Source organism: Bombina bombina, chromosome 3 (assembly GCF_027579735.1).
Source record: "Bombina bombina isolate aBomBom1 chromosome 3, aBomBom1.pri, whole genome shotgun sequence".
NCBI lineage: Eukaryota > Metazoa > Chordata > Amphibia > Anura > Bombinatoridae > Bombina > Bombina bombina.
In genome coordinates this window covers 474,756,281-474,775,685 of record NC_069501.1, presented here as the reverse complement: position 1 = coordinate 474,775,685, position 19,405 = coordinate 474,756,281, and the positions used below count along the sequence as shown (strand labels likewise).

General features: G+C 40.0%; 1 protein-coding gene across 5 annotated transcripts in view; it reads right to left on the bottom strand.

Annotated features, from left to right (window-relative positions):
- Nucleotides 1-19,405, bottom strand: part of AHCYL1 (adenosylhomocysteinase like 1) — a 249,319-nt gene that overhangs the window by 179,315 nt on the left and 50,599 nt on the right. For 3 of the 5 annotated variants that reach the window (XR_008401357.1, XM_053706782.1, XM_053706784.1), the window contains exon 2: nucleotides 14,323-14,434. Coding sequence is in view for 4 of the 5 variants with exons in the window: in XM_053706782.1 (XP_053562757.1) it covers nucleotides 14,323-14,434 (112 nt within the window). In the remaining variant the exon portion in view is untranslated. The remainder of the gene's footprint in view (nucleotides 1-14,322; nucleotides 14,435-19,405) is intronic. The other 2 variants (XM_053706783.1, XM_053706785.1) reach the window with 1 other exon arrangement.

Sequence of the window (19,405 nt, the reverse complement as noted above, 5' to 3'; positions counted from 1 at the left end):
CAGCTGACCAGGATTTAAGCCATAGCGCCCTACGCGCCTGGATGGCGAATCCGGAATTCTTAGCCGTTAGTTTAGTCAAATGAACAATGGCATCAGAAACAAATGAGTTAGCTAGCTTAAGCGTTCTAAGCTTGTCAATAATTTCATTCAATGGAGCTGTCTGGATGGCCTCTTCCAGGGCCTCAAACCAGAATGCCGCCGCAGCAGTGACAGGCGCAATGCATGCAAGGGGCTGTAAAATAAAACCTTGTTGAATAAACATTTTCTTAAGGTAACCCTCCAATTTTTTATCCATTGGATCTAAAAAAGCACAACTGTCCTCAACCGGGATAGTGGTACGCTTTGCTAAAGTAGAAACTGCTCCCTCCACCTTAGGGACCGTCTGCCATAAGTCCTGTGTAGTGGCGTCTATTGGAAACATTTTTCTAAATATAGGAGGTGGGGAAAAGGGCACACCGGGTCTATCCCACTCCTTGCTAATAATTTCTGTAAGCCTTTTAGGTATAGGAAAAACGTCAGTACACACCGGCACCGCATAGTATCTATCCAGCCTACACAATTTCTCTGGAATTGCAACTGTGTTACAGTCATTCAGAGCAGCTAATACGTCCCCAAGCAATACACGGAGGTTCTCAAGCTTAAATTTAAAATTAGAAATCTCTGAATCAGGTTTCCCCGAGTCAGAGATGTCACCCACAGACTGAAGCTCTCCGTCCTCATGTTCTGCATACTGTGACGTAGTATCAGACATGGCTCTAACAGCATTTGCGCGCTCTGTATCTCTCCTAACCCCAGAGTTATCGCGCTTGCCTCTTAATTCAGGTAATCTAGATAATACCTCTGACAGGGTATTATTCATGGTTGCAGCCATGTCCTTCAAGGTAATCGCTATGGGCGTCCCTGATGTAATTGGCGCCATATTAGCGTGCGTCCCCTGAGCGGGAGGCGAAGGGTCTGACACGTGGGGAGAGTTAGTCGGCATAACTTCCCCCTCGACAGAACCCTCTGGTGATAATTCTTTTATAGATAAAGACTGATCTTTACTGTTTAAGGTGAAATCAATACATTTAGTACACATTCTCCTATGGGGCTCCACCATGGCTTTCAAACATAATGAACAAGTAGGTTCCTCTGTGTCAGACATGTTTAAACAGACTAGCAATGAGACTAGCAAGCTTGGAAAACACTTTAAAACAAGTTTACAAGCAATATAAAAAACGTTACTGCGCCTTTAAGAAACACAAATTTTCCCAAATTTTGAAATAACAGTGAAAAAATGCAGTTACACTAACGAAATTTTTACAGTGTATGTAATAAGTTAGCAGAGCATTGCACCCACTTGCAAATGGATGATTAACCCCTTAATACCAAAAACGGAATAACAAATGACAAAAACGTTTTTTAAACAGTCACAACAACTGCCACAGCTCTACTGTGGCTTTTTACCTCCCTCAATACGACTTTTGAAGCCTTTTGAGCCCTTCAGAGAAGTCCTGGATCATGCAGGATGAAGCTGGATGTCTGTGTCTGTAATTTTTGCTGTGCAAAAAAACGCCAAAATAGGCCCCTCCCAATCATATTACAACAGTGGGAAGCCTCAGGGAACTGTTTCTAGGCAAAATTCAAGCCAGCCATGTGGAAAAAACTAGGCCCCAATAAGTTTTATCACCAAACATATGTAAAAAACGATTAAACATGCCAGCAAACGTTTTATATTGCACTTTTATAAGAGTATATATATCTATTAATAAGCCTGATACCAGTCGCTATCACTGCATTTAAGGCTTTACTTACATTACTTCGGTATCAGCAGCATTTTCTAGCAAATTCCATCCCTAGAAAAATATTTTAACTGCACATACCTTATTGCAGGAAAACCTGCACGCTATTCCCCCTCTGAAGTTACCTCACTCCTCAGAATATGTGAGAACAGCAAAGGATCTTAGTTACTTCTGCTAAGATCATAGAAAACGCAGGCAGATTCTTCTTCTAAATACTGCCTGAGATAAACAGTACACTCCGGTACCATTTAAAAATAACAAACTTTTGATTGAAGGAATAAACTAAGTATAAAACACTACAGTCCTCTTACGACCTCCATCTTAGTTGAGAGTTGCAAGAGAATGACTGGATATGGCAGTGAGGGGAGGAGCTATATAGCAGCTCTGCTGTGGGTGATCCTCTTGCAACTTCCTGTTGGGAAGGAGAATATCCCACAAGTAATGGATGATCCGTGGACTGGATACACTTAACAAGAGAAATATATTTCAATGTGTTTATAGATATTAACTAATAAAAAGAATTCAGGAATTTAAATTAATTTTATTGTCTTAGTATATGCATTTTTATTGGGGTTTAATTTTAAAGAATTATTAAATATATTGTGTTATAACCCAGCCATATACTAAATATATATATATATATATATATATATATATATATATATATATATATATATATGCTGGGCGATATGGGTAAAAATGAAAATCACGATTTATATATACACACACACATACACATACAATGACATACACAGTTACAAACACACACACATATGTGTGTGCGTGTGTATGTATGTGTGTATATATATATATATATATATAATTTTTATTTTAAATGTTTATCTTGACGGAAAATGAGCCCTGCTCCTGTGCAGGAATCCAATACAGGCATATTGCAGTAGGGGTGGGGGGCTGCTCCTTTCAGAAATGCTGTGCCTTGCTGATATCAAATACATTGTAGATGCAGTTAACCCAGCACCTAGCTAGCAGAGGGAACTGCAGCTTTAGCCTTTTTGGCAGTCGTGGGGGTTAACTGCATCTGCTATGTATTTGAGCCATTTCTCAGAGAGCAGGAGATTGTGTGGGAGGTTCCATAATAATCACATAACCTAAGTTTCAGACTGCAGACGTCCCTAGGGGGAAATATAAGTAAGTGGCTTTCCCTCCTCTTCACATCTCCTGCATGGGCTCTGCTTTTAGACTTCTATAGATTGATCGGCTGTTACGGAGATCACAAACAGAAAGTGAAAGTAAAAAACAGAATTTATGCTTACCTGATAAATTTCTCTCTCTTGTGATGTATCGAGTCCACGGATTCATCCATACTTGTGGGATATTATCCTTCCCTACAGGAAGTGGCAAAGAGAGCAACCACAGCAGAGCTGTCTATATAGCTCCTCCCCCCAGTCATTCGACTGAAGGCTAGGAAGAAAAAAGGATAAACTACAGGGTGCTGTGGTGACTGAAGTTTTTAAAATAAAAATATAATACCTGTCTTAAACAGACAGGGCGGGCCGTGGACTCGATACATCACAAGAGAAAGAAATTTATCAGGTAAGCATAAATTCTGTTTTCTCTTGTAAGATGTATCGAGTCCACGGATTCATCCATACTTGTGGGATACCAATACCAAAGCTTTAGGACACGGATGAAGGGAGGGACAAGACATGTACCCTAAATGGAAGGCACCACTGCTTGTAGAACCTTTCTCCCAAAAATAGCCTCCGAAGAAGCAAAAGTATCGAATTTGTAAAATTTGGAAAAAGTATGAAGCAAAGACCAAGTCGCCGCCTTACAAATCTGTTCAACAGAAGCCTCATTTTTAAAAGCCCATGTGGAAGCCACTGCTCTAGTAGAATGAGCAATAATCCATTCAGGAGGCTGCTGGCCAGCAGTCTCATAAGCCAAACGGATGATGCTTTACAGCCAAAAAGAAAGATAGGTAGCCGTAGCCTTTTGACCTCTCCGTTTACCAGAATAAACAACAAACAATGAAGATGTTTGACGGAAATCTTTAGTTGCTTGTAAGTAGAACTTTAAAGCATGAACCCCATCAAGATTGTGCAACAGATGTTCCTTCTTTGATGAAGGATTAGGACACAGAGAAGGAACAACAATCTCCTGATTGATATTCCTATTAGAAACAACCTTAGGAAGAAACCCAGGTTTGGTACGCAAAACCACCTTATCTGCATGGAAAACCAGGTAAGGTGAGTCACACTGCAAAGCAGATAGCTAAGAAACACTTTGAGCCGAAGAGATAGCTACTAAAAACAAAACTTTCCAAGATAAAAGCTTAATATCTATGGAATGCATAGGTTCAAATGGAACCCCTTGAAGAACTTTAAGAACCAAGTTTAGGCTCCATGGTGGAGCAACAGGTTTAAATACAGGCTTGATCCTGACCAAGGCCTGACTAAATGCTTGAACGTCTGGGACATCTGCCAGACGTTTGTGTAAAAGAATAGACAAAGCAGATATTTGTCCTTCTTGGAGAAAGGACAAAATTCTAGGAATCCTAATCTTACTCCATGAGTTACCCTTGGATTCACACCAACAAAGATATTTGCGCCAAATCTTATGATAGATTTTCCTGGTGACAGGCTTTCTAGCCTAAATCAGGGTATCAATGACCGACTCAGAGAAACCACGCTTTGATAGAATCAGGCGTTCAATCTCCAAGCAGTCAGACGCAGAGAAATTAGATTTGGATGCTTGAATGGACCTTGGATTAGAAGGTCCTGCCTCATTGGCAGAGTCCACGGTGGAACAGATGACATGTCCACCAGGTCTGCATACCAAGTATGCTCTCTCCTGCTTGATTCTGGCAACCAGATGTGGGAGGGGAGAAAACGGTGGAAATACATAAGCCAGGTTGAAGGACCAGGGCACTGCTAGAGCATCTACCAGTACCGCCTGGGGATCCCGGGACCTGGACCCGTAACAAGGAAGGTTGGCGTTCTGTCGGGACGCCATCAGATCCAATTCTGGTGTGCCCCATAGCTGAGTCAGCTGGGCAAAAACCTCCGGATGGAGCTCCCACTCCCCCGGATGAAAAGTCTGACGACTTAGGAAATCCGCCTCCCAATTCTCTACCCCTGGGATATGGATTGCTGAGGCAAGAGTGATCCTCCGCCCATCGGATTATTTTGGTTACCTCCATCATCGCTAGAGAACTCCGTGTTCCTCCTTGATGATTGATATAGGCTACAGTCGTGATATTGTCCGACTGAAACCTGATGAATTTGGCCGTAGCTAGCTGAGGCCACGCCTGAAGCGCATTGTATGTCGCTCTCAGTTCTAGAATGTTTATCGGGAGGAGAGTTTCCTCCCGAGACCATAAGCCCTGTGCTGTTAGGGATTTCCAGACTGCACCCCAGCCTAGCAGGCTGGCATCTGTCATTACTATGAGCCACTCTGGCCTGCGGAAACACATTCCCTGTGGTCCTGAGACAACCACCAGAGAAGAGAATCTCTGGTCTCTTGGTCCAGATGCAGTTGAGGAGATAAATCTGCATAATCCCCATTCCACTGTTTGAGCATGCATAGTTGCAGTGGTCTGAGGTGTAGGAGGGCATAAGGAATTATGTCCATTGCCGCTACCATGAGTCCGATTACCTCCATACACTGAGCCACTGATGGCCGAGGAATGGAATGAAGAGCTCGGCAAGTGGTTAAAAGCTTTGATTTTCTGACCTCCTTCAGAAATATTTTCATTTCTACCGAGTCTATCAGAGTCCCTAGGAAGGAAACTCTTGTGAGAGGGACAAGAGAACTCTTTTTTTATGTTCCCCTTCCACCCGTGAGATCTCAGAAAAGCCAATACTATGTCCGTGTGAGACTTGGGTAGCTGGAAAGACGACGTCTGAATTAAGATGTTGTCTAGATAAGGCGCCACTGCTATACCCCGCGGTCTTAGAACCGCCAAAAGGGACCCTAGCACCTTTGTGAAAATTCCGGGAGCCGTGGCCAACCCGAAAGGAAGGGCCACAAACTGGTAATGCCTGTCCAGAAAGGCAAATCTGAGGAATTGATGATGATCTCTGTGAATAGGGATGTGTAGATACGCATCCTTTAAATCCACGGTAGTCATATATTGACCCTCCTGGATCAGAGGAAGAATAGTCCGAATAGTCTCCATCTTGAAAGATGGTACTCTGAGGAATTTGTTTAGAATTTTGAGATCCAAGATCGGTCTGAAAGTTCCCTCTTTTTTGGGAACCACAAACAGGTTGGAGTAAAAACCTAGCCCTTGTTCCGCTTTTGGAACTGGGCAGATCACTCCCATGGTATGTAGGTCTTCTACACAGCGTAAGAACGCCTCTCTCTTTGTCTGGTTTGCAGACAATTGAGAAATGTGAAATCTCCACCTTGGGGGGGAGTCTTTGAAGTCCAGAAGATATCCTTGGGACACAATTTCTAAAGTCCAGGAATCGTGAACATCTCTTGCCCAAGCCTGAGCGAAGAGAGAGAGTCTGCCCCCTACTAGATCCGGTCCAGGATCGGGGGCTACCCCTTCATGCTGTCTTAAAGGCAGTAGCAGGCTTCTTGGCCTGTTTGCCCTTGTTCCAAGCCTTGTTAGGTCTCCAGACTGACTTGGATTGGCCAGAATTCCCCTCTTGCTTTGTTGCAGGTGAAGCTGAAGCGGGAGCACCCTTGAAGTTCCGAAAGGAACGAAAATTATTTTGTTTGGTCCTCATTTTATTTGTTTTATCCTGAGGGAGGGCATGGCCTTTCCCTCCAGTGATGTCTGAAATAATCTCTTTCAGTGCAGGCCCGAATAGGGTCTTTCCTTTGAAAGAGATGTTTAACAGTTTAGATTTTGATGACACATCAGCAGACCAGGACTTAAGCCATAGCGCCCTGCGTGCTAAAATGGCAAAACCTGAATTATTTGCCTCTAACTTAGCCATTTAGAAAGCGGCATCTGTAATGAAAGAATTAGCCAACTTAAGGGCCTTAATTCTATCCATAATATCCTCTAATGGAGTCTCCACCTGGAGAGCCTCTTCTAGAGCCTCAAACCTGAAAGCAGCTGCAGTAGTTACAGGAACAATGCATGCAATAGGTTGGAGAAGAAAACCTTGATGAACAAAAATTTTCTTTAGGAGACCCTATAATTTTTTATCCATAGGATCTTTGAAAGCACAACTGTCTTTGATAGGTATAGTTGTACGCTTAGCAAGAGTAGAAATAGCTCCCTCCACCTTAGGAACTGTCTGCCACGAGTCCTGTATGGTGTCAGATATGGGAAACATTTTCTTAAAAACAGGAGGGGGAGCGAACGGAATACCTGGTCTATCCCACTCCTTATTAACAATATAGTCACAATCCTCTTAGGGACTGGAAAAACATCAGTGTAAACAGGAACCTCTTAGTATCTGTCCATTTTACACAATTTCTCTGGGACCACTATAGGGTCACAATCATCTAGAGTAGCTAATACCTCTTTGAGCAATAAGCAGAGGTGTTCAAGCTTAAATTTAAAGGCCGTCATATCAGAATCTGTCTGAGGGAGCGTCTTTCCAGAATCAGAAATCTCTCCCTCAGATAACAAATCCCTTACCCCTACTTCCGAACATAGGGTATATATATCGGATACGGCGACTAAAGCGTCAGACTGCTCAGCATTTGTTCTTAAACCAGAGCTGTCACGCTTTCCTTGTAAACCAGGCAGTTTAGAAAAAACCTCTGTGAGGGTTTTATTCATAACTGTGGCCATGTCTTGTAAAGTAAATGAATGGGACGCACTAGAGGTACTTGGCGTCACTTGTGCAGGTATTACTGGTTGTGACACTTGGGTAGAGCTAGATGTTAAACCCTCATTTCTTTCTGTCTGAGAATCATCTATTGCAATATTTTTAAGTGCTAAAATATGCTCTTTATAATTTATAGACATATCAGTGCAAGTGGGACACATTCTAAGAGAGGGTTCCACAATGGCTTCTAAACACATAGAACAAGGATTTTCCTTGGTGTCAGACATGTTAAACAGGCTAGTAATGAAACAAACAAGCTTGGAAAACACTTTAATCAAAGTAAATAAAACTTTAAACAAAAACGGTACTGTGCCTTTAAGAGAAAAAAAGCTGCACAAACTCTGCAAAACAGTATAAAAAAGCAGTAAACAAAACAAAATTTTTACAGTAGCATCATAAAGCCTTAGTAACTTTGCACCACTATGCAAATAAACAATTAACCCCTTAATGTAAAAACTGCATTAAAAAAAAACTTCAAAACCAGTAAAATAATGTTCAGCACCTTGCCATAGCTCTGCTGTGGCGCCTACCTGCCCTCTAGGAACGATTTGTGGGGAAAAAAACCTCTTTACAGCCCTCAAATACAGCAGGAATCTCTGGAGAAGTAGCTGGATGTTTCTGAGGTAAATAAACTGTGCAACTGAGGAAAATAGGCCCCTCCCACCTCACTCGATGTTATGGGGCCTAAAAGAAACACCACAGAGTGTTTCTTAAACTAGCCATGTGGGTTAATAACCCTTAAACAAGCCACAAAGACCCCTTAAAGTCCCTCAAAAAACGTTATATTTGTAATTAAACCAAAACGTTTTTTCCTATTAGTGTCACCAGTAACTATGAGCCCTTTATGCAAGCTTAGATTCCTCTTTTACTGAATACAGCTTACCTTTCCCTCATGGGGATATTGCCAGCCTTTTCTAGAAATAACACAGTCTGTCTAGAAAAAAATAGACTGAACATACCTTAATGCAGTTTAGCCTGCAAACTGTTCCCCCAACTGAAGTTTTTCTGTACTCTTCAGCCCTTGTGAGAAAAGCAGTGGATCTTAGTTACAAAATGCTAAGATCATCATCCTCCTTGCAGAAATATTCATCCCTTTTCTGCCAGAGAGTAAATAGTACACACCGGTACCATTGAAAATAACAAACTTTTGCTTGAGAAAATAAAAACTAACATTTTTGTCACCACACTCACTTTACCCTTCCTAGCAGTTAAGCAGGCAAAGAGAATGACTGGGGGCGGAGCTATATAGACAGCTCTGCTGTGGGTGCTCTCTTTGCCACTTCCTGTAGGGAAGGAGAATATCCCACAAGTATGGATGAATCAGTGGACTCGATACATCTTACAAGAGAAACAGCCATTTTACAAATGTGTACTAAAAGCAACCACTAGATGGAGCTGGTTTGCAAGAAATCACATACAAATCAATGCAGTACAGCGACATCCCGGCGATTAATTGCGGTTTTAAATCGCATATGCGATTAATCGTGCAGCCCTAATATATACACACATACATACACAATCACATACTAGCGATAAAACATCAAAAATAAAATTTTAAAAAACAGAGAAACATTTCTACAAGTGACACGTGCTATGTCATCTCTGACTATATGTCAAAATGTGATCACAAAGGGGTTTGTGTCTGTGTGGGAAACTGAGTGAATGACATGAAAAAGGGGAAGAAGATAAATTAAAGGGACAGTAAAGTCAAAATTAAACTTTCATAATTCAGATTGGGCATGCAATTTTAAACAGCTTTCCAATTTACTTTTATCATCAAATGTGCTTTCTTCTGTTGGTATTCTTTGTTGAAAGCTAAACCAAGGTAGGCTTATATGCTAATTTCTAAAATAAAAAAAAATCACAGCTAGACAGTGCTAGTTCATGTGTGCCATGTAGATAACATTGTGCTCACTCCCATGGAGTTATTTATCAACCAGTACTGATTGGCTAAGTCTGTCAAAAGAACTGAAATAAGTGGGCAGTCTGCAGAGGCTTAGATACAAGGTAATCACAGAGGTTAAAAGTGTATTAATATAACCGTGTTGGTTATGCAAAACTGGTGAATGGGTAATTAAGGGATTATCTATGTTTTTAAACAATAACAAAATTCAAGTAGACTGTCCCTTTAACAAAAGCTATTGGTCTCTGTGTAACTGTCAATGCGCACAACTTCTTTAAGAGTTCAGGCAAGCATTGACATAGCCATCGAAGGGTTCTGGTCAGTGAAGTGCAAATGTCTAGTGTGAACACGTGTGCATTTGTGAGTGTATTTGAGGTAGTGCATAAGAGTATATGCACAGTGTGTGTGGGAGAAAATATCTGAGCATGAGTTAGTGTGTGGGTGTGTGAATGAGTGTGAGGGTTGCCCACATTCCAGAGGTGAGTGTAGCAGCTTAAAAAACAGAGCAAGTAAGGTAAACAAGAGCTGCAATTAGTTTATGGTACAGAGGAGATGTTTCTAAAGACAATTACAGCTTTAACGGGACATGAAACCCAATTTTTTATTTTGATATTCAGACAGAGCATTCAATTCTAAACAACTTTTCAATTTACTTCTACTGTCAATTTTGCTTCATTTTCTTGATACCCTGCAGCAATGCACTACTTGGAGCTTTCTAAACACATTGGTAAGCCAAAGACAACACAGGCATATGTGTACAGCCGCCAATCAGCAGCTAGATCCCAGCTCCTGTGCCTACCTAGGTATGCTTTTCATAAGAGGATACCAAGGGAAGCAAATTAGACAATAGAAGTAAACTGGAGTGTAGTTTAAAATTGTTTGCTCAGTAATATTGCTTGGCCTTAATCATACATGTGCACAGTGATACTGCTTGGCCTTAATCATACATGTGCACAGTAATACTGCTTGGCCTTAATCATACAATGTACACAGTAATACTGCTTGGCCTTAATCATACATGTACACAGTAATACTGCTTGGCCTTAATCATACAATGTACACAGTAATACTGCTTGGCCTTAATCATACAATGTACACAGGAATACTGCTTGGCCTTAATCATACAATGTACACAGTAATACTGCTTGGCCTTAATCATACATGTGCACAGTAATACTGCTTGGCCTTAATCATACAATGTGCACAGTAATACAGGCTTGGCCTTAATCATACATGTGCACAGTAATACAGGCTTGGCCTTACTCATACATGTGCACAGTAATACTGCTTGGCCTTAATCATACAATGTACACAGTAATACTGCTTGGCCTTAATCATACATGTACACAGTAATACTGCTTGGCCTTAATCATACAATGTGCACAGTAATACAGGCTTGGCCTTAATCATACATGTGCACAGTAATACAGGCTTGGCCTTACTCATACATGTGCACAGTAATACTGCTTGGCCTTAATCATACAATGTACACAGTAATACTGCTTGGCCTTAATCATACATGTACACAGTAATACTGCTTGGCCTTAATCATATAATGTACACAGTAATACTGCTTGGCCTTAATCATATAATGTACACAGTAATACTGCTTGGCCTTAATCATACATGTGCACAGTAATACTGCTTGGCCTTAATCATACAATGTACACAGTAATACTGCTTGGCCTTAATCATACAATGTACACAGTAATACTGCTTGGCCTTAATCATACAATGTACACAGTAATACTGCTTGGCCTTAATCATACAATGTACACAGTAATACTGCTTGGCCTTAATCATACAATGTGCACAGTAATACTGATTGGCCTTAATCATACATGTCCACAGTAATACTGCTTGGCCTTAATCATACAATGTACACAGTAATACTGCTTGGCCTTAATCATACAATGTACACAGTAATACTGCTTGGCCTTAATCATACAATGTACACAGTAATACTGCTTGGCCTTAATCATACAATGTACACAGTAATACTGATTGGCCTTAATCATACATGTGCACAGTAATACTGCTTGGCCTTACTCATACAATGTACACAGTAATACTGCTTGGCCTTAATCATATAATGTACACAGTAATACTGCTTGGCCTTAATCATACATGTGCACAGTAATACTGATTGGCCTTAATCATACAATGTACACAGTAATACTGCTTGGCCTTAATCATACAATGTACACAGGAATACTGCTTGGCCTTAATCATACAATGTACACAGTAATACTGCTTGGCCTTAATCATACATGTGCACAGTAATACTGCTTGGCCTTAATCATACAATGTGCACAGTAATACAGGCTTGGCCTTAATCATACATGTGCACAGTAATACAGGCTTGGCCTTAATCATACATGTGCACAGTAATACAGGCTTGGCCTTAATCATACATGTGCACAGTAATACTGCTTGGCCTTACTCATACATGTGCACAGTAATACTGCTTGGCCTTACTCATACATGTGCACAGTAATACTGCTTGGCCTTACTCATACATGTGCACAGTAATACTGCTTGGCCTTACTCATACATGTGCACAGTAATACTGCTTGGCCTTAATCATACATGTGCACAGTAATACTGCTTGGCCTTAATCATACAATGTACACAATAATACTGCTTGGCCTTAATCATATAATGTACACAGTAATACTGCTTGGCTTTAATCATACATGTGTACAGTAATACTGCTTGGCCTTAATCATACAATGTACACAGTAATACTGCTTGGCCTTAATCATACAATGTACACAGTAATACTGCTTGGCCTTAATCATACAATGTACACAGTAATACTGCTTGGCCTTAATCATACAATGTACACAGTAATACTGCTTGGCCTTAATCATACATGTGCACAGTAATACTGCTTGGCCTTAATCATACAATGTACACAGTAATACTGCTTGGCCTTAATCATACAATGTACACAGTAATACTGCTTGGCCTTAATCATACATGTGCACAGTAATACTGCTTGGCCTTAATCATACATGTGCACAGTAATACTGCTTGGCCTTAATCATATAATGTACACAGTAATACTGCTTGGCCTTAATCATACATGTGCACAGTAATACTGCTTGGCCTTAATCATACATGTGCACAGTAATACTGCTTGGCCTTAATCATATAATGTACACAGTAATACTGCTTGGCCTTAATCATATAATGTACACAGTAATACTGCTTGGCCTTAATCATATAATGTACACAGTAATACTGCTTGGCCTTAATCATACATGTGCACAGTAATACTGCTTGGCCTTAATCATACATGTGCACAGTAATACTGCTTGGCCTTAATCATACAATGTGCACAGTAATACTGCTTGACCTTAATCATACAATGTACACAGTAATACTGCTTGGCCTTAATCATACATGTGCACAGTAATACTGCTTGGCCTTACTCATACAATGTACACAGTAATACTGCTTGGCCTTAATCATATAATGTACACAGTAATACTGCTTGGCCTTAATCATATAATGTACACAGTAATACTGCTTGGCCTTAATCATATAATGTACACAGTAATACTGCTTGGCCTTAATCATATAATGTACACAGTAATACTGCTTGGCCTTAATCATACATGTGCACAGTAATACTGCTTGGCCTTAATCATACATGTGCACAGTAATACTGCTTGGCCTTAATCATACAATGTGCACAGTAATACTGCTTGGCCTTAATCATACAATGTGCACAGTAATACTGCTTGGCCTTAATCATACAATGTACACAGTAATACTGCTTGGCCTTAATCATACATGTACACAGTAATACTGCTTGGCCTTAATCATACATGTACACAGTAATACTGCTTGGCCTTAATCATACAATGTACACAGTAATACTGCTTGGCCTTAATCATACAATGTACACAGTAATACTGCTTGGCCTTAATCATACAATGTACACAGTAATACTGCTTGGCCTTAATCATACAATGTACACAGTAATACTGCTTGGCCTTAATCATACAATGTACACAGTAATACTGCTTGGCCTTAATCATACAATGTGCACAGTAATACTGATTGGCCTTAATCATACATGTGCACAGTAATACTGCTTGGCCTTAATCATACATGTGCACAGTAATACTGCTTGGCCTTAATCATACATGTGCACAGTAATACTGCTTGGCCTTACTCATACAATGTGTACAGTAATACTGCTTGGCCTTAATCATACAATGTACACTGTAATACTGCTTGGCCTTAATCATACAATGTACACAGTAATACTGCTTGGCCTTAATCATACATGTGCACAGTAATACTGCTTGGCCTTAATCATACAATGTACACTGTAATACTGCTTGGCCTTAATCATACAATGTACACAGTAATACTGCTTGGCCTTAATCATACATGTGCACAGTAATACTGCTTGGCCTTAATCATACAATGTACACTGTAATACTGATTGGCCTTAATCATACATGTGCACAGTAATACTGCTTGGCCTTAATCATACAATGTACACAGTAATACTGATTGGCCTTAATCATACAATGTACACTGTAATACTGATTGGCCTTAATCATACATGTGCACAGTAATACTGATTGGCCTTAATCATACAATGTACACTGTAATACTGATTGGCCTTAATCATACAATGTGCACAGTAATACTGCTTGGCCTTAATCATACAATGTATACATCGATACTAAAACAATGTAAGGGACTCTTACAAGCTTTAACATATACACAAAGAGATTTTGTGTCATTCATGCTAAATTAGTACCCACATACTACTACTGATAGACCAGTGTCACTTTTTAGCTAAAAACTCTGTCATAAGGATGTAAATATAGTCTTTGTCTAAAACAAAACTCACCAGAGCTGTAGCTGTCAGTGGAGGACTGCGAGATGGAGCGGGACAGAGACCTGCGCCCAGTTTTGGTGGGAAACTTGCTGAACTCTTGCATGTCATCCGCAAACTGGATCTGCTTCATGAAAGAGAAACAGCAACGTGAGTTACACCAAGGTATCCAGTGACAGTGACATTGTAGCAGAGTACACACATCTCACACACCTCACACACATACACCATGCACAGCAAAGTCAAAAGCATCATCAAAATCTAACTGTGCACTGGGGTGATATTTATATACCAGGCAGTGTGTCTTGCACCAACTGTCATTAAATCAATCAATTGATGTTAAAGGGACAGTAAACCTTAAAAATAATGTTATATAATTCTGCACAATTTTTACATATTAAAAGAGAATAAAGGGTTTTAGAACTATAGCGCTTAAATAATGTTATATAATTCTGCACTATGTGCAGAATTATATAACATTATTTTTAAGGTTTACTGTCCCTTTAAATTATGAAATTGCTTTGTGCTTTGGATAGCTTAAAAGGTATTTGAAATTAATTTTTTCAGATAGAGCATGCAGTTTTAAACAACTTTGTAATTTAATTCCATTATCACATTTTCCTTGTTCTCTTGGTATCTTTTGTTGAAAAGTGTGCACATGCCTGGAGCGCTATATGGCAGCAGTTTTGCAAGAATGTTATCCATATCCAAGAGCACTAGAGGGCAGCACTATTTCCTGCCATGTAGCGCTCCAGACAGCTACCTAGGTATGTGACGTCATCAGCGTTCGCCGCGACAGGAAGACGGAGGGTCCGCTCGGTGTAAGATTTGCACAGGCTTGGGGGAAAACACTTGACAAAACAAGGTACAGGCAGTAAGCTGAATTACCAGTGGTGCGGTGCTTCAGAGGTGCGGTGGGAACAAAAACCGCCAATATAGAAATCCAAAAAACAGAGATCTGAGCACTCAGGGGCAGGGTAAAATCCAGGAATCTTTATTTAACAAGGTATAAAAGCTGCATCAAGGTGCAGGTAAGCAGGAGTAGCAGTCCTGACGCGTTTCGCGCCCCCTAGTGGCGCTTAGTCATAGGAGCTCCTATGACTAAGCGCCACTAGGGGGCGCGAAACGCGTCAGGACTGCTACTCCTGCTTACCTGCACCTTGATGCAGCTTTTATACCTTGTTAAATAAAGATTCCTGGATTTTACCCTGCCCCTGAGTGCTCAGAACTCTGTTTTTTAGCTACCTAGGTATCTCTTCTGCAGAGAATACCATGGGAACGAAGCAAATTTGATAATAGAAGTAAAATGGAAAATTGATTAAAATTGCATGTTCTACCTGAATCATGAGAGAAAAACATGGGATCTCATATCTCTTTAAGCTATCCAAATAAAATAAAAAATGTATCCTCTGTCAGAATCACAAAACATTGTTGGGATTTCATACCCCTTGTCACCTTTATGAATAACAGAAAATGTTATATTATTGCAAAGCAAAAAAAAAAAACAATGTAGTTTAAGCGATGCATGTTGTGGCTGAAAAATCTTTTAATCAATACTTAAATCAAAATGACCCTTTTGTACAATGCTTAAAGAGACAGTAAAGTCAAAATTAAACTTTCATGAATCAGATAGAGGCATGCCATGTTAAACAACTTTCTACTCTACTTCCAATATCAAATTTGTTTTGTTTTCTTGGTATACTGTGTTAAAGACTAAACCTAGGTAGGGTGATAGGAGCTTAGGAGCGTGCATGTGTCTATAGCAATCTATAGCAGCGGTGTTTGAACTGTATAACACTGCTATAATCAATTTTGCAAACACTGCTGCCAGATGGCTTAAGACACGTGCACGCTCCTAGGCTCACCTAGGATTACTCTAACAAAGGATGCCAAGAGAACTAAGCAACTAAGTAAATTGGATTGCATTCATTATTTATTTTGCCTGCTCTTCTTTCACCCCTAAAAATTATGATTCTGCAATGTGATATTTATGTATGCTTAGTATATACTAGACATATGCAAATATTCTGCATTCCTTATTCACTGTACAAATGAATAACAAAGGGAGGACTCTCCGTTTGCTGCATTTATTTAGTTCCAACACCAGATAGGTTAGGAAAGAGTTACACTTCTAGTATATCTGGTGTCAGAACTACACAAATGTCGAAAACAGAGGGTAACCTCATTATTTATTTGCACAATAAATAAGGAATGCTGAATATCTTTGCATGTATAACATGTTGTGAGTATTCCAACATCAATGGGGGAAATGGAAAAATCACAATTTGTAGGGGTAAAAAAAAAGCAGGCAAAAAAATAAAAAAAATTGGCCCCTCCAAATAAGGCAAATGGTCTATGAAGTTTGCAGAATAGCGGAGTCTCACCAAAGTCAGTGAGGCTGGCGCTTTTAAAGCTGTGGAAGTGATACAAATAGGAGTTGAAATTTAAATGTCACTAAAGATGTGTGCTTTTGCAAGCATTTAGTTTATTTGCAAAACTAGGGGCTAGATTCATAGATGCGTGTGACGCTGCCGAGAGGCCCTTTTGTTTTATATTCATTAAGCATCTCTTCACCTATATTTGCTACAGATTTGTTAGTGGACGTTCCTGCCATTACCCCTTGGGCCAAATGGACGTAGAACTACATTATGCGGTACATAGCCCAGCGCACCGCATAACATAGATCTATGTCCATAATACTGGAAGCTTCTTTATGGTAACAGAGCTTGATCGGTGTTCCGTTACCATATGAAGGCAGATTGCGGGGAGGGGTGGCAGCAGAGGTGGGAGGGAAGGGGAGAGTGTTGGAGGGACCCTACATAACAGAAAAAAATATTTTGAAGGGAGATGGAGGTGTGTGATGCTAAACTAAAGAAAAAGGGTGGAATAGGGGGTGGGGGGACTACTACACTATAGAAAAAATAATACAAAAGTGAGTGGGGGTGGGAGGGGGGGAGGTGTCAGGTCGGAGGGTAGTCTTTTTACTGCAATTATTTTTCAAAAGCCAAACTCCACCTACCATTTGCCATATTTGGAAGAGCCAATCTGGGCTTTAGTCTGCAGACAACAAGGCTAGCACTGGTTTTAAAGTTAGTATAGAGTGCTTTGTTTGCAGTTGTTATCAGTTAAAGCCAATTAGGGCAGACAGATAGCAGAGTTAGCCTTGAGGAGTCACCAGGGTGTATTTTAAGTTCTGAGAATTAGACATTTCTACATTTTCAGAGCTACATTACATAAAAAGGAAATTTATGCTTACCTGATAAATTTATTTCTTTTACAATACGACGAGTCCACGGATTTCATCCTTACTTATGGGATTACGCCTCCTGTTTAGCAGCAAGTGGCAAAGAGCACCACAGCAGAGCTGTATATATAGCTCCTCCCTTCCCTCCCACCTCCAGTCATTCGACCGAAGTTAGGAAGAGAAAGGAAAAGCCAAGGTGCAGAGGTGACTGAAGTGAAACAAAAATTAAAATCCTGTCTTAGAAAAACCGGGTGGGCCATGGACTCGTCGTATCGTAAAAGAAATAAAATTATCAGGTAAGCATAAATTTCCTTTTCTTTTACAAGATACGACGAGTCCACGGATTTCATCCTTACTTATGGGATACAATACCAAAGCTATAGGACACGGATGAAAGGGAGGGACAAGACAGGAACCTAAACAGAAGGCACCACGGCTTGAAGAACCTTTCTCCCAAAAACAGCCTCAGAAGAAGCAAAAGTATCACATTTGAAAAATTTGGAAAAAGTGTGAAGAGAAGACCAAGTTGCAGCCTTGCAAATCTGTTCAACAGAAGCATCGTTTTTAAATGCCCATGAGGAAGCCACAGCCCTAGAAGAATGAGCCGTAATTCTTTCAGGAGGCTGCTGTTCAGCAGTCTCATATGCCAGACGGATGATACTCTTCAGCCAAAAAGAAAGAGAGGTAACCGTAGCTTTCTGGCCCCTACGCTTTCCAGAGAAAACAACAAATAATGAAGATGATTGATGAAATTCTTTAGTCGCCTGTAAGTAAAACTTCAGAGCACGGACCGCGTCCAAGTTATGCAACAAACGCTCCTTCTAAGAAGAAGGATTAGGACATAAAGAAGGAACAACAATTTCCTGATTAATATTCTTATCGAAAAACCTTAGGAAGGAAACCAGGTTTGGTACGTAAAACCACCTTATCAGAATGGAAGATAAGATAAGTTGAGTCACATTGTAACGCTGAAAGCTCAGAAACTCTACGAGCAGAAGAAATAGCAACCAAAAATAACACCTTTCAAGATAACAACTTAATATCTATGGAATGCATGGGTTCAAACAGAACCCCTTGAAGAACATTAAGAAATAAATTCAAAGTCCAGGGTGGAGCAATTGGTCTAAACACAGGCTTAATTCTGGATAGATATATAAACGTAAGGAGAGAATGTACATAATAGTTCAATTTAAGTCCCCAACTTAATTATATTGTATATCATACAGGGAAGCAAAGTATATCAACCCTGTGTAAAGAGAGTCAATCTCTTAACTAATTAATAGGCAGGGGGGTGCTCTATATCCTAGCATAAACATAGATAAATATGAAGAGAAAATGGATATATCAGAGCACACAGTAGCCACAAATTAAAGTGATGTGTAAGTGAGTTGGCTGGGTGCAAGCCAAGTGTAATAAAATATAACTTTTAATATTACATATTAAAATAAAGTTGGTGAAAAACATTCACACATATACAGTGCAAAGTTAAAAACAATTAAAATGAAAAACTGAATGCTGAGATGCCCAGGTAACCACCTATAATGTGAGTTAGCGTGGCGAAATGCGCATCAGGCGCTCTCTGTGAATGCTTAATTATTTGCCTTTTGTGGGTTATTTTGTGAATTGGTACCTTATAGGGAATGGTGTACGTAGCAATTACTGAATCAAGTGTATACTAGTTCGATATTTGATATGGGCTCTACTTACTATTAGTCCAACATTTGATATTCAAGTTTTGACATTTACTACACAACCTGACATACTATAGATTGGGACTCTGACAGGCTTAGGCACTGCTCCAGCATTGCACTAGATAGATATATTATTGTGTGAGGTCAATCCTCTTTATAGCTT